Source organism: Oryza glaberrima, chromosome 10 (genome assembly GCF_000147395.1).
Source record: "Oryza glaberrima chromosome 10, OglaRS2, whole genome shotgun sequence".
NCBI lineage: Eukaryota > Viridiplantae > Streptophyta > Magnoliopsida > Poales > Poaceae > Oryza > Oryza glaberrima.
The window spans coordinates 1,132,519-1,148,946 of record NC_068335.1 but is presented as its reverse complement, the minus strand read 5'-3'; the positions used below and the strand labels follow the sequence as shown (position 1 = coordinate 1,148,946).

Here is a 16,428-nt window from a genome sequence, read left to right as displayed (position 1 = left end):
GAAGGAGGGTTGTTCATCATCTCCTATGCTCTTTTTCGCTGAGTTCGATAATGAGAAGGATGAGGGTGAACCGGCTGTCATTTGTTGCAAGGTGGATATGCCATTGCCATTTGCTGGTAAGCTGCTTGATCTGTTATATATGTTCAAAAATGCAGCATTCATAACTATTTTCTATTACAATATATGGATAAAACTAAAAAAAAATACTATGGAAGTACTTACTATAGTTAAAGTGAATTATTTTGAGAATACAACAAGGCATATTGTAGTCCAAGATTGATTTCAATCAGACGCATGAGTTTAGGTTATAAATGGATTTTTGTTCCTTTTTCATACACATTAGAAATGGTGAAATTGCAAATACGTTTTCACTGTCGAAAATTTACTTTTAGATATGGTCAATCCTATGATCGATTGATTTACTTATTAATTCATCACCTTTGTTGAAGATTCTGATTTCATTTCATTTTATTTATCAACAGAACATGTCCGGTGCCTGTACTGTGAAGTTGAAGGAGCAAAGGTTGTACATCCAGCTCTGGAGAAATTTCATGGTGGAGACAAAGAATTCGAGGAGGTGATCCGTGGAAAACATTCTCTCACAAATAGTCGGATTATTTGCCTTAACGAATACGCTGTCCAGCGCTTGTATGCACATGATGAGGATTTCATGTATTTTGATGTCGCGTAGCATCCGAATGCCCTTCTTTTAGTGATAGTAATATGCCCGTGCTAAACGCTACGGTGCAATTCAATTTACCACACAAGGCACATGTCGACCGCAGCCCATTGAGAACATAGCATAAGGGCGTGAATATAAACCCAAAAATATCAAAGTAATGCATAAGGGCGTGAACATAACATAAGGGCGTGAATATAACAGTTTGATATGATACAAATATCAAAGTAATAGTTTCATAATGTGTATAACAATTGTTGGTCATCTCGTTAACATCTTCTTCAATATCTACATGGAATGACTACTAAAATTTACCGGTGGCAAAAGTACATATTTAAACACGAGTGTTAACATATAGTATGAAACAGAGCAGACCATGAGATTGATGTGGCAGAAGGATTAAAGAGAACTATATGCTCAAGTGGAACTTAAGTGTGCATGTTGTGTTGCTGAATATGAATTTGTCCAGAGCCTAGTGAAAAAAAATCATAGTATTTATGTAAGATGACAATGTTATCCATGCCCATTCAGACATCAACAAGCAACATAAATTTTTACAGAGCACTAAATGATTTTATTTATACACTATTAATCATGCCATTGTAAAAGCCAACAACAGGGTAAGATCACCCAAATCCACATCACATACTTCCTAAGATCAAACACATCGCATATATTTTTTTCCATGATGTTTATGTAGTCATCAGGAATGAGGCCAATCCAATTTGGAGAAAGTTCTGTGCGACTGATCTAGTTGCAGTACCTATACCAATTTTGTTCACCAATGTAACTGGAAAGAAATTGGTACAGCTATTGATTCCTCAAATAGCTTCACTTGTGTCTTATATGAGCCAACAGTACGAGTAAGGATATAAAACAGTTATTAGTAAAATGTGATGGCTGAATATAAAAAGCAAGGGCATATAAATAATAAATTTAAGTATACGCTCCAGGGCATATAAATAATAAACTTAAGTTTGCACTCCACGCATATAAATGACTGAAAGTTTAACAGTATACTGAAAATTATATCAGATTTGAGTAAGAGCTGCTAGCACGGTTGCTATCCTAACTAAATGTACAAAGAACAAAACTCCATGCATGTGTTTAGCTTACTGATAGCATAGCTGTTTTGAAAAAGTCGACAATTTGCCTCAACACTGAAACTGTCACAGCTAATAGTTCACATGGGAAATAAATATATTTTCACATTGAATAAATTAAAAACCTCTCACATTCAATGATTAAGGGGAATCACTAAGTGCATTTATCAGGAACATCCATTGAAAAAAACTATTAGCAGGAAGCTGTAACCTACTAATTTATGACATGTACAAGACACAATGCAGATTGGACCTCTTAAGTTGTACACCTTGCAATAATAACCCAATATAGTAAAGGAATCAAGGTAGGAAGGGGCATTATTTCAGCATAGGTTGCAACAACACATTGACCAAAAGAGATTAATGTGAAGCTTGTAAATTTAGCCGGCATTAAAATATTTTGCTTCTCCATGTTAAGTATGGTGGTTGGGTGAGAATTTTAGTTGATAATTTTCTGAGCATGTAACCCAGTCATTCATCTTGGAACAACCCAGGTTCCACCATATGGATACAAACTTCATTCAATTGGTTATGTAACATAAAATTTTCTGAAGTAATCGATATGGTAATACATTCTGAATTCAGTCAGAAGATATGAATAAGAGTACAAGAGTAGGTAATAATAGGAATAGAGACATACCTGATTTGAGCAATTCCTTCTGCACGAAGGGTGCCATGAAGAAATTAAACACCTAATCTGCAGCTCTGAACAGACAAGATCTTTAATTAAATTAAACGTGGGGTTCTGCAATTTCTTACCGGCGGTGGAGACCAGACGACGGGGGAGGTGGCGGTGCAGAGGTTGCCCGCCGGGGTTGCCGGCGCAAAGTGGAGCCCAATTAGCTAATAAGATTCAAGACACTCAATCAAATTACTCAAGTACTTGAATTGAGTTCTATGCTGGCATTTAAGTGCTCAGAGCACCAATGCTATGGAGCTCCTAAATAAAAAAGCACAACATTTTCATGCGAAAAGGCATATAAATATGCTAGAACAGTATTACCATTTATACTAATTATGCTAGTCCAGATCAAATCAGTACAGGGTCATTATTTGCAAAGATCAAATTAAGCACCCGTCCAGTCAGTAGAGAGTTAGTATATATATGTAAAGTCTACATAGAAGAATAGAAAAGTATTAATAAGGATTCAGTGGCTGCAAATATTTTGAATTCTTGAATCATATAGACAAATATGGGTAACGAGACACTCTTATTTGAGTCTAATAATTGTGCCTCATATTTTCTCAGATGTTTATCAGTTTGCAGATCCAACTTGTTGAAAAGGCTTAGCAGCTTTGACAAAGGTTAATGTAGACCAATTACTGGGAAGGGTCTTCAGTCTTATGCACAATTACCGAGCAAATCGACAAAATTATGAGAAATGTGAAAAAAATAAACTTCTTATGAACTGTATTTTGTAGCTCAACAGTAGTACAGTACTTCTGTGTAAGATTGGCTGGATAATGGCTGCAATTTAAGGTCAAATTTTACATCAATTAAGCATTTCACCCAGATCAAGACCAGTCCTACAAATCTCAAATAACAACAAAGAAACAACCAAATGCTGGAAAAAAATGGAAAAATATTTGACCCATAAATCTGAAACAATGATGGCCCAGTTTTAGATGGCTATCGGTATTTCGAATACAAAGTCCAGCTATGCTGGCTTTACAGGGAACAAGTCCGAACGTAAATTATGCAGTTAACCCACAATAATAAACATACAAGTGTAATACTATGGTTTCCCCAAAATGTGCCCTATAAAATGCCATGGAACATATATATTCATCATTTGGAAAGCGAAAATAAACAGATAGTTGATATGTATGACTGATAACATATGTTCATATAAACACCGATAGCACCTTGTACATATTAACAATAACAGAAACAATAGTTCAAACTGTCTTTACCTTCACTGCATGGGACCGACGAAAATGGATTTCCAGATTGAAACTACAAAGCAGTCTTTTTGTTTGAAGCTATGGGACCAAAAGTCCAGTGTCCTCGATGCAACTGTCTGATGAACTGACAATAATCAGATAATGCAGTTACATATGAAACTACAAATTAAGAGCTCACCTCGTCGATTGGCACTGTCTCAGTCTATGACACAAGTACTGCTCCAGTTATCTCCTTCCTAGCTATCCTGCACCTCGGTAGCGAACTGCAGGCCTATCTGCATGATCATTCTCTTTGAAGTGCAGTGATGCTATTAGTATAACTTTATACTGAGATTTTGGAGTCCTTCCATCAACCGATCAACAATTGCAATATACAAGTAGAAAATCAAGCTTATTTACCTTTAGAACAATGGTCATGAGCCACTGATTTAAATTTTCTGAACCTCTCTTCCAATCTTCCAATTTTTTTTCTATTTTGTCTTGTCTCTGTTTTTAACTTTTTATTTCTCATTTCATCCCTTAAATTTTTTTATGCTCCTTCCCCTCCCTTAAGGCTGGAGCTCGCGACTCCCATACTCTCGCAAACACTGCGTCGTCGTCTCCCAGCCACACCATACAAGCTGCCACATCAGAGCTGTAGCAGTGTAGCTAGCCACAGACACATCGTCGAGACGTTAGCTAGCTAGCTAGTGGTCGGCAGGAGCAAAACTTGCTGAGGAGGCTATCGTCGTCGTCGTGTCCGCTCAGCCCGTTCATGTCGTCGAAGGGGAGCCCAGCATGGGGGTGGGCAGGAGGCGGCGTCGGGGCTCGTAGGGGAGTAGGTGGAGATTGTGAGCTGTCACCATTTTGCTCAGATCTAGCGCCCCTGAGCTCGTCCGACAACCGGTGCGGCCTGGACGGGAAGGCAACGGCGACGGGGATCGGTGGGGAAGCGGCACGGCGAGGAGCAGCTCGGTGCGGAAGGCGTCGACAGCGACCTGGCAGCAGGGATCGGTGGTGGCGAGGAGCAGCTCGGCGTGGAAGGCATCGGCGGCGACCTGACGACAGAAGGGCTTCCGGCGGGGGGATCGGTGGAGGGCGAGCTGGCAGCGGGGATCGGTGGCGGTGAGGAACAGATCGGCGCGGAGGGCATCGGCGGCGACGTGATTCCTGGCCGAGGATGGATGTGACGATGACGGAGTGGGCAGCGAGCCGGCGCCCTTGACGACGTGTGGGGCAGATCGGCGAGGCTGATGGCGGAGCAGTTTCCAATGTCATCGCGTGTGGGAGAGGGATTGGGTTGGGGATGCGGCGCAGGTGCAGTGGGAGTCTGGGAGAGCGGTGATTGAGGGAGGTGGGAGGTGGGATCGATCTCCACCGTTAGGATTTCACCCAAGGCGCGGTGATTTTGCCGGGGGAGGCGGGGAAGCCGTTGGATCGATGTCATGATTTTTGATCGTTAGATGTGTCACATGATGAGTTAATTAAATTATACGGTAGATGATCATCATCACTGATATGGTGTGACATTTGCCCATGTTTCTCACAACGATGGCCGGAAGGCATGATCAGCCCTGCAGTATATTTGACAAACCACCATACAGGGAAGAAAGTGCTTTAAACTCTCGAGGGTCAAACGCCATTCAAATGGTTGTTAAAAATTTTAAAAAAACAATTATCAGCATTCATACCATATACATCTCTATCACTATCTCTACTACTTAAAAGGTATAAAAAATTTCCGTCATCCGTGAAAAAAAAATAGTGAAAAGAAAAACTAAAAAAGAAGTCCGATTCCCCTTAAAAAGAAAAAAAAGTCCGAGAAAAAATAGCAAAAAAAAAACGTAGATCCGATTCTCCTAAAAAGGAAAAAAAAGTCCGATTCAAAAAAAAAAGAAAAAAGTGGCAAAAAAATTAGATCTAATCCCTTAAAAAGGGAAAAAAAATCCTATTCCCACGCACGGTTTTTCTGTTTTTCTTCCTTTTTTCGTTTCTTTTCACTTTTTTCTTTTCCATCATCCTAAAAAATAAAAAAAACATGCGAGGAAAAAACTTTTAGAAAAAACGCGCCATTCCAATAAAATGGTTTGAAAAAACCTCGCAAGAAAATATGGTTTGAAAAACGCTAAATTGATGGACGCCTTGGGTCAGATGGGATCCATCAATTTTTTTCTATCTCCTACACGACTTTTGTTTCGTCATCTATTCTTCTGTATTGGAGACCTTGCACGTCTCTATATGCAATTATCAGACTGTTTTTATTAAGTATAGCTACTATTATTGATAAAATATGATATGGATATAATATTAAAAAATAAATACATTTTTAATTGTTATTTAGAGAAGAGTGCATAGTGACTCTATTTTGTGTAGACTTGACCATGCGAGGCAATGTAGGATTTGATTGATCCTATTATTGGTTGCAAGAATGAGATTCCAATAGTATTTTAGATTATATGCATGTTGTCACATGAATAATCCAATTATTTTAGGTAAAGCAAGCATCGGTGAGGTTGCCATCGTCGAGGTTGGGTCATTTTATTGAAGATGTTCCAATTTTTTTATTGTCTTAGCTACAAACGATCCATACAAACAGTTGTTATCGATATCGTTATGTATGAAAAACTTACATTATTATTAGAAGTTTTTCACCCGTTGCAACGCACAGGTATTTTTGCTAGTAAACTACTACATAAAAATCAAGTCCAAACTCAAGTCACAAATTGACATAAAAAAAGAGACAAATCCAACATATGAATAGGATTGATACTATTTATGTCTTAATTTGTCTTTTTCATTTCTACAGATCAAATTTGAATGTGATTTTTGGTGAAGTGGTAGACTCTACATTGTAAATTTTTTTAAAGATTTTTATATCCATTTCTGGTAACCTTGAGAGAACAAGTTACACAAGAGTACCATACTAGCTATTGATCTCTACCAATCTTGTACACTTTTCATATTGAGATGGGCTTGGACTATCACGCAAATCCTTCTATTGATCAAAGAGACGCTGTGGGTTGGCAACTCACGCAATAGGGGTGTGTTTGGATAATAAGAAATAATGAGTAGGATTGGGATTGGGAAATGAATGAAGAGCTATGATTAAATGTAACAAGAGAATGAATAGTTAGGATTTATTGATGCCTTTTGGTAGGTGGGAAATCATTTTCTTATCCCATTAGCCAAACATGGCCTAGATGCTTGCTGGAGATGCAAGTATTCCTACAGACTACAAAAGGCTATATTCATAGGTCTTCTTTGGCACAACTTCTTACACCACATATTTAAGATATTTTTAGCTGGGTCCTGGCTCCACAAATCCATAAATTTAGATTTACGATCAACATTTGAATTATTTTGTTCATGTTTTAGATTAAAAAATAAAAATTTTAGACCACTATAATTTAACATATAAACATCGAATCTGTAGCTCTACTAAACACGGCTATAGTCGACAAGTACAACAACACAACAATAGCGTCATAAAAAATGATTTCATTCATTCCAAATAAGAGAAGAGGAGAGTAATAATCAAGTGACCGTTGGATGATAATCAACGGTGGATATCGCTCGCTCGTCAAATCCTTCCTCTCTTCCCCGAATTCCCCGGCGGCGGCGCCACCCTCGGCTGCCCCCGCCCGCCGCGCTCGATGCCGGCGACGAGCCCGCCTCCTGCTCCCATTAATTCCCCATGTGCTCCCGCGCTCACGCCTCGCACTGCGCCGACCTCCTCACCCGCCTGCTCCGCCGCGGCCGCCTCCGGGAGGCGCGCGCCGTCGCCTCCCGCCTCGCCCTCGCCGACGCCCCCGACCCCGACCCGGCCGTCTCCGACGCGCTCGTCGCCTGCCACTCCCGTCTCGGTGACATCTCCTCCGCGCTCTCCCACTTCCACCGCCTCGTCCAGTCGGGCGCCGCCCCCTCGCCCGCCTCCACCGCCGCGCTCCTCCGCGCCATGTGCTCCGCCTCCATGCCCACGGAGGCCATGAACGTTCTCGTGCTCTCGATGGGCAACCCCTCGCCGTTGCCCGTCTCGGAGTTCGCCCTCCTCATCCCGGGCCTGTGCTCCCAGGGGGCCGTCGACAAGGCCCGCTTCCTGTTCGACGCAATGCTTCGCTCCGGGCTCACACCCCCCGTCCGCGTCTACAGGTCGCTTGCCTTCGCATACTGCAAGGCCAGGCGCTCCCTCGATGCCAGCGACATGTGCCAGCTGATGCTCACCAAAGGGATGTATCTCGATAGGGAGCTCAGCACGGCGCTCATCCGGGTGTTTTGCCGGGAAGGGCGGCTGGAGCCTGCGCTGGATGTATTCCGTAGGATGAAGGGGGATGAGCATGTTCAGTTGGATGCGTACGCTTACACGACGATGATATGGGGATTGTTTGAGCATGGGCGTGTCGATCATGGCCTCCAGATGTACCATGAGATGATTGACAGGGGCATTCAGCCTGACGCAGCAACCTACAATGTGATGATCAAGTGGTATTGTAAGAGCAAGTGGGTTGGTGCTGCCATGGATATCTACAAGGTGATGGTAAGGACGGGTGTTGCACCTGACTTAAGGTGCTACACTATTCTGATGGCGTCGCTCTGCAAGGATGGGAAGTTGGGTGAGGCCGAGAATCTGTTTGATAAGATGCTGGAGAGTGGCCTTTTCCCTGACCATGTTATGTTTATTTCGATAGCGAGGTTCTTCCCCAAAGGCTGGGTGGTTTTATTTGTGCGGAAAGCATTGAAGGCTGTTGCCAAGTTGGATTGTGGCGCCAAGCTGCTGGAGCTTTCTTCGCTTGCCGGTGGGTGCTCGAACATGAGTTTACAGAAGGAGGCTGACCATCTTCTCGATGAAATAGTGACAAGCAATGTGCTCCCTGTTAATATCGTCTTCAATTTGATGATAATTGCCATGTGCTCGGAGGGGAGGCTAGATGTGTCCTACTATCTACTGGGGAAGCTGGTGGCTTATGGCTGTGATCCCTCTGTCTTAACATACAATATTGTGATAAAATGCCTGTGTGAGCAAAATCGTATGGATGATGCTAGGGCACTCATTACTCTTATGCAGAGCAGGGGTGTCAGACCTGATATGTCCACAAATTCAATCATGGTAACAGCATATTGTAAGATTGGTGAAATAGAAAGCGCACTTCATCTGTTTGGTGAAATGGCCAAGGATGGGATAGAGCCTTCTATTGCAGTATATGATTCTATTATAGTGTGCTTGTGTAGAATGAGGCGCCTTAAAGAAGCGGAGGCTACACTCCGCCAAATGATTCGAGAAGGATTAGCACCAGATGAGATTATTTACACATCACTTATTAATGGATATTCCTTGACGAGGCAAACAAGGAATGTGTGCCGTATTTTCGATGAAATGCTAAAGAGAGGTTTGCAACCTGGTCCCCATGCTTATGGTTCACTTATAAATGGCCTGGTAAAGGGAAACAAAATCAGAAAGGCTCTTGGTTATTTGGAAAGGATGCTGGAGGAGGGCATCGCACCACAAACAGTCATCTATACAATGCTTATAAATCAGTTTTTTAGGAAAGGAGATGTAAGATTAGGTTTAGATCTTGTTGTTTTGATGATGAAAACCAATGTTGCACCTGATCTCATCACCTATGGTGCTTTAGTCGCTGGCATTTGCCGAAATATAGCTCGCCGAGGCATGAGACCGTCTCTGGCTAAAAAACTGAAGGAAGCAAGGTATATGTTATTTAGAATGCTGCCTCAAATCATTGATACAAGAAATGGAAAGCAGAAGGACAATCAGATATGTACAGAGGAAATGATTCAGGTTGCTCAGGGTATAATTCAGGATCTTGAAGAAAATGGTATGGTGCCTGATTTACATATTTACAATGGGATGATTAATGGCCTTTGTAGAGCCAATAAGATGGATGATGCTTACAGTCTCTTATCTGTGATGGACCAAACTGGTATTCTTCCCAATCATGTGACGTATACTATACTCATGAATAATCAAATAAGATTAGGAGACATCAACCATGCTATCCAACTATTTAACTCGTTGAACAGTGACGGATGTGTCTTTGATAAGATAACATACAACACTTTTATTAAGGGGCTTTCTCTTGCTGGACGAATGAAAGAAGCACTTTCGTTTTTATTGATGATGCACAAAAGAGGCTTTGTTCCTAGTAAGGCTTCCTATGACAAACTAATGGAGCTTCTTCTTGCTGAAAATGCAATTGATATTGTCCTACAGTTATTTGAAGATATGCTTTTCCAGGGTTATACTCCACGATATGCCAACTACACTTCTTTGCTATTGGTACTTGCAAAAGATGGACGATGGAGTGAGGCTGACAGGATTTTTACATTGATGCTGAAGAAAAGGAAGTATCTTGATACAAAAACAAAGAAATGTTTAGAGGAGCTATGCTATAAACAGGGGGAACTTGATTTGGCTTTCGAAATGGAGGGTAGTGTGCCTCTATATGCAGTAGGATAATGGATGTATGCTACAGAAGGCATCAAATGCCGAAGCGATTACCAAAGCTACTTGGAGTTCTTCAAGGTTTCAGGAAGGCGAGAAGCCTGAGCTGGGTATTGGAGGAAAGCTGTGTGCAGATGCTAACAATGGCACTATGCAGCCATGCAGGTGTTTATAAATTGGTGGGAGATCACAAAGACAGAACTCAGGATGCTTCAGGTAACATTTATTTAGGGTCGAGCACATCTGCTCTGATCCATTATTCTACAAGGTAGCTTTCATGAGTGCATAGAGTCAGCATTAACTCTCCACTGCTCCAGCCTGCCCTGTTCTATGTACTTAAGTATTAGTTTATGGACTATATCATTCTGTATATTTAGCAGTTAAGCACTAAGCAAAAAACAAAAAGTCTGTAGGACATGTCCTAAGTATGCTGTGATGTATTTCTCATAGTTGTTTTCTGTACATCCAGCACCTTGGGGCACATTGCAATGCAAGCTTGAGTTTCATAGTTAAAACTGAAGTGAAGACAGAGTCCTCATCCAAAAACTCCGTGTCGTGAGTCATGCGTTCATGAGTGTAGGATTTCCTTGTATTATTTGCTTACGATGTTTGATTTATGAGTAATATTCTAATTTCCTTTTATATTTATTGTCTATACATTTGTTAACTGAATCTTTTCTTCCATTTATCATATCATTCTGTTAAGTTGTACATGCAGCAGTGAGTCTAATGTTTTTTTTTTAGGAAACTCCAACCTCACAGTACTTGGTATTTAACTGGTCTTTTGGTTCACTTGCTACAGGACAAAGGGAATATGTGGCACTGCATGCGTTCTGCCATCTCATTGTTCAGGTAATGCATGTTTATATTTTTCTTTCTTGGTAAATATCTTTTCCAGCTGTTTGAATAAAAATCTTTCTGTTGGATGTAAAATGCTATTTCTGTATACAAACCTTTTAAATATTCTAAACTTTAGGGATAGTTCACCACTTGTGCTTTCTTCTTAAGGCTGTTCAAGTTTGCTCAAAGTAGAACTCTGTGTTTCTTCTTTTATGTCGGATATTGTGGCAACTGTAATTTTCACTTATATTTTTTCTTGGGCTCATGCATGCCTTATACATGATTGATAAATCTTTGTTGTTTCTGTTTTCATTCTGAAGCGCCAAAACAACTGTATATATTCTTAACTGCAAATTTCATACTCTGCAGTTTTTTACCTGAACAGAGGCAGAACTTCAATTTGTTTCTGGAAGCTTTGAATCTGTTGAGTACATTAGAACGTTTGAGCCCTTGCTTTTTTGAGGAATGCTGAGCTCACCTATATAATTCCTATGAGAATAGTCATGAATCTGTATCAAGGGATGTGCATGTCACGCTGTCTGTGAAAACAGTGGATGAGAAAGGCCCGGGGATCTTCCGGCTAGCACCACAAGGTTTGGGCTAGTTGACCCGGGTTCGAGCCTCACCCCTCTTAATAAATTTCAATATGAGAGCCCATCCTCTCATATCCATCGTGAAAGCAGTGGATGCATGAAATAGGTACGTTATGGTTTCCACCTTGTTTTGTTGATGGTATTTTCTGTGGAGCAACTATACAAACATGTCTTTGCAATGAAATCACCTAATAATATTTTGCCAATGATTTCAGGATGTTATGATGTTGTTCTACTAAAGCATGAATATAAATGTACTTTCAGAGAAGGTGAAGTTGCTTTTATCATTTCCTTGACCTGGTTCAGGTAGCTATACTGGGTTCTTCTCATTTGTTAAAGCCTGAAGATCCTTTTGTCTAAAATGAAATTATTTTGATAACTGTGCTTATTTATCTATTCTTTGTTTTCAACTTCTCAATCAAGTATATCTAATAGGCAGAATGTTGGTTCAAACAAAGAAACTGAGTCATTGTGGATGGCTTGTTGGTACATTGTACTACACTTTTTGCTAACCTTTACATTCATTGCAAATGCATTTGTTATTATTCTTTAGAATTATGTTGTTTGGATGTTCATATATCTGATGTCTTCTGATTAGGACTGGCTTGTTCAATTCTGGTAGGCATGATATTATTAGAGCTTGCACTACCCAATAAGCGTTGCTTGGCTAAAGTCTTAGCAAGCGCAGTCACAGTTTGTTTTTTCAGGAAGAGCAGATGGCATGGCTATTTTCTTAAAACAGGATTTAAAGCAACATGTTCTGAGTTATAGACAACCACTAAACTGAAACCTAGGAGCACAGAAAAGACTTCTAGTTGGAATATGAATTAAAAAACCAAGTTAATTTTCAGATATTTGTTGTGCAGCCAGCAGCATTTGTCCCAGTTTTCTACCAACTGCAGTGTCAAGCATGAGCCCTGCCCTTTACCACAACTTGCATCACTAACTTTTATGTTGAAATGTTCTCTGGTTGCATTTCTTCCTAAATTCCAAATGTAAGGATAAGTTGCGAAACTTGAGTTTTGCTCTTCATTTGTGAGCCCCACACTCAGAGTGGCATTGAACAGTTGGACACGTGTAAATCAGATTCACTATACCTTTGCTAGTTCTGGTTTCTTAATTCTGACATGACCCAATTAGCCTGTTGCGTGAATTTAGCTAAATCTAAAGTAAAAACAGGCAGACTCATCTTGAAAGACCTGTTATGAGTCATATACTCATGAATGTATATAATTTCCTTGTATATCTTTGCTAACTTTACTTGATATACAAATAATATTACAATGCCTTTTCCATTGTATACAACATTTGCTAACTTAATAATTTACTTCCATTTGTCTTATAAATAATGTTTGTGTTGTATGTGCAGCAGTTGGGCCAATGTTTTGAAGAAACTCCATCCTCAGATTACTTGGTAGTCTGATTAGTGTTGGTTCCCTTGCAACAACACAAAGGGAATGTGCTGCCTTGCATGCCTTCCGCTGTCGCAATGTTCAGGTAATTCATTTTATATATTTTGATTTCTTGGTTCATATTCTTTTCCAGTTGTTTTAATGAAAATCTCTCCGTCAGATGCAAAATGCTATTGTACAGTCATGTCTTGATCACTTCCCCAAGTATGAAAAGCAGCCACCTGTTATGCCTGATTGTTTCACTCCAAATTTTGCTGATCATCTGCATCGTACTTTCGATGGGCCTCAGCTATCAGCAATTCATTGGTCTGCAATGCATTTATAAATGTGGGAAAAACGCAAGGTCCCCCGTCTAGGAAAAACGCATACAATGTGGGAAAAATGTAAATGTTATCCTTATATAATCAAGTAGATAATCCATGGCAACAATCCGCTCAATAATTTGTTTCAAACTGAGCATAGTGGTATAAAGTACTAATTCATTTATCATTTCTAATGTTTTTAACCCTATTAAATCTAGTAAAATTTATAACTAATTCATACGACCTAAAATGAGAACGTTCAAGTTGGAGAATCCATATAGGGAAAAAAATGTTAAGACCTATCTCTTCATGGAGTCTTTTACCCCTATGCCATTGAAAGTTGAAGGTTACGTGTGTGCCACAAAAATGTTTTGAGTCACCTGTATGCCATGACACAAACTTTCGTTTACCTGTGCGCCACTTTGGATGGAATCAGCACTAACGGAGGTTTGAAAGATCTATTTTGCCCTTGCTCTATTTCAGCCACTTTGGATGGAACATTTGGAAGAGAAATCAGCTCACACCGCCGGATAGACGAGGCGAGGCGGCGGCGGTGGCGTGCCGGCGACGGCGACAACCGGCGGCGGTGGATAGACGAGGCGCGCCGCCGGATAGACAGACGAGGCAGCGGCGGCGGCGTGCCGGCAACAGCGACGGCTAGAGAGGCGGCGGCGGATAGACGAGGCGAGGCGAGGCGGCGTGCCGGCGACGGCAACTACCGGCGGCGGAGGTGGCGGCTAGAGAGGCGGCGGCTAGGCTAGGGTTTGAAAATGCTTCAGGGGCAATTTAGTCATTTTCATACGTGGGTCCCACATGTCAGAGCTCATTCTCTAACAGAAGGTGGATGGAATGGCACACGGGTAAACGAAAGTTTATGTCATGGCATACAGGTGACTCAAAACTTTTTTGTGGCACACGCGTAACCTCGAACTTTCTTAATGGCATAGGGGTAAAAGACTCCTCTTCATGACTTGTTATGTAGTGTTCAGTTGTTTTTTCACATTACCTTCTGTGACGTTCTACTTTCGTAAAAAGGATGTGAAAATTGTCACAAACATGACTGTGAGCACCTTGAGATAAAATGCATTGGTTGCAGGAAGTGCGTAGTGGGAAGAGGCGTTCGTCACGAATGGTGTGACGTTTTTTCATTCGCCATAATTTTATAATTTTATGAATGTTATCTCTTTCTCTCCCTCACATCCTCTATCTTTTCCTCCCGTCCTCCCCTTGCCGGCTTCCACTCTCCCTCTACCCTCACGTCAGCGGGCGGCAGCTAGAGGCGTTGGCGGAGCGCGGCGGCGCCCAGCGCTGGAGGGGGGAGGGGGGCAGCGCGGGCCTCGCGGAGGGCGGCGCCCGGAACGGCCGTCGTGGAGTAGAAATAAATAGAAGAATAGGGGATGATTTTTAGATGTTTTTTTAATGATTTTGTGATGTAAATTTTTGGAAGATTTTGTGATGTTTTTGTAAATGTGGATGATTTTGTTGTTGAATTTATGAATGTGGATGATTTTGTTATTGAATTTGTGGATGATTTTGTGAATGAGGATGATTTTATGAATGAGGACAGTTTGAAATCAATATTTAAGTAGAAAAAAAAAACTTTTAGTCCCGGGTATTTGAACCGGGATGATCTTTAGTCCCGTACTTGTAGCCCTGGTTTGCTACCCGGGATTAAAGGGGTTTGCAAACCGGGAGTACAAATGCTTTCTTCTAGCAGTGTTATAACATATCTATACAACTGCATAGACTATTTATCATAAATCAATTATTTTGTATTTTAATTTAGAGAGGAAAACCAGTGCAAGCCATTATAACAATGAGACGACTATGGTACGAAGTAAAATAACAAGGGAATTCACTTTGGTGATAAAGAATTCACTTTGCCTTTGAGGTTGGAGAGACATGTACGTGGTTTACTAGTTTGTCTGAATTAAGCATCCTAATGAGACTATACTGCCTAAACACCATGATTTGTTAGTGCTAATCTAATGGTGTATGCGGCGGTAGAGCCCGGGCAACTGCCCAGGGCAGCCGGGCCTTGGCTCCGCCGCTGAATTGCACCTAGGCTTGGGTGGATTATCTATTTCCTCCGTACCTTGAGTAAGTTTCATCATCGTTATTTCTTTCATCACTGTATAAATAGAGTAAATTTCACAAAACTACATATACTTTGATCAAATTATCATAAAACTACAGATTTAAAAAAGATGTATCACAAAACTACAGATTTAGCACTAAATTTCTCAGAGAACTACAGATTTAAGATAGGATATCGCAAAACTACAGATTTAGTAACAAAATTATCACAAAACTAAAGGTTTAGTGTCAATTCAATCAAAAAACTTACACGTTTATAACTCAAATATAACACTAGTGCTAAGGATTTAAACTCTAATATATGTAGTTTTGTGATAACTTTGTTATTAAATCTGTAGTTTAGCGATACTCCACCTTAAATATGTAGTTCTCTAAGAACTTTAGTGTTAAATATGTAGTTTTGTGAAACATCTTCTTAAATCTATAGTTTTGTGATAATTTCAAAGTATTTGTAGTTTTGTGAAATTTACTCATAAAGCTTAGTTTCTATTTGTACACTGGCATCGATAGCGGAGTAGGCATCTGCCTAAGAATAAGATCACTTTGGCCATGGCTCTGCATCTGAAGTTGGATTCAAATGTCCCTTTGGTTCTCAGGCACTTGAAATGTAAATACGTTTTGCCGTTTTCTAAACCAAAACTTGCCCAGAGAACCATATATTTTCATCTGTCAACTGTTGCACAACTAAACTTTGTTTTTTACAGTTACCGAAAGCTATGCGCTGATGACTGTGAACTCAAGGACTTCTCATGTGCATTTCGCCACTACTATGCTGGCAAAGATGAAAATTAATCTTGTAGTTCTGCCACCTAACATATCATACAAAAGTAACTACCAAAATCTGATGAATAAACATAATACCAACTATGGAAACCACTAACAACAAGGATAATACAAATTGCTCAAAACAAATTAACTCTAATTAAAAATAGTAAGCCAGGGTACCAAAATTAAGTCCTAATCTAAGAAGCTAAGTCCTCAAGTTATTTTTTTTTGTTTTGCACAATAAGCACTTGATTGTCTATGAATCAATGTTAGTTCAGTTGCTGACCAGACTTGAG

At 40.5% G+C, this 16,428-nt stretch overlaps 1 protein-coding gene and 1 long non-coding RNA gene across 17 annotated transcripts; one reads left to right on the top strand and one right to left on the bottom strand.

Moving 5' to 3' along the window:
- Positions 1-502: 502 nt before the first annotated feature.
- LOC127786009 (uncharacterized) lies at positions 503-5,002 on the bottom strand. Of its 3 annotated transcripts, XR_008019888.1 has the most exons (5): positions 4,087-5,002; positions 3,866-3,977; positions 3,697-3,803; positions 2,423-2,625; positions 503-1,151 (listed from the first exon to the last, which is right to left on the bottom strand). It is a non-coding gene; the product is annotated as an uncharacterized LOC127786009 (long non-coding RNA). The 3 variants fall into 3 exon arrangements; XR_008019887.1 differs by having other exon boundaries at positions 503-2,625; XR_008019889.1 differs by having other exon boundaries at positions 503-2,625; positions 3,866-3,962.
- Positions 5,003-7,240: 2,238 nt separating this feature from the next.
- LOC127752822 (pentatricopeptide repeat-containing protein At5g62370) lies at positions 7,241-14,749 on the top strand. 14 transcript variants are annotated; one of them, XM_052278247.1, is made up of 7 exons: positions 7,244-10,339; positions 10,593-10,678; positions 10,926-10,975; positions 11,333-11,662; positions 11,772-11,862; positions 12,926-13,053; positions 13,754-14,360. In XM_052278247.1, the coding sequence occupies exon 1, from the start codon at positions 7,361-7,363 to the stop codon at positions 10,136-10,138; it is 2,778 nt and encodes a 925-aa protein (XP_052134207.1). In that variant the 5' UTR covers positions 7,244-7,360; the 3' UTR covers positions 10,139-10,339; positions 10,593-10,678; positions 10,926-10,975; positions 11,333-11,662; positions 11,772-11,862; positions 12,926-13,053; positions 13,754-14,360. The 14 variants fall into 14 exon arrangements, with proteins under 14 accessions (XP_052134216.1, XP_052134207.1, XP_052134215.1 ...); XM_052278255.1 differs by having other exon boundaries at positions 10,593-10,699; positions 11,349-11,662; XM_052278245.1 differs by having other exon boundaries at positions 10,593-10,699.
- The last annotated feature ends 1,679 nt before the right edge of the window (positions 14,750-16,428 follow it).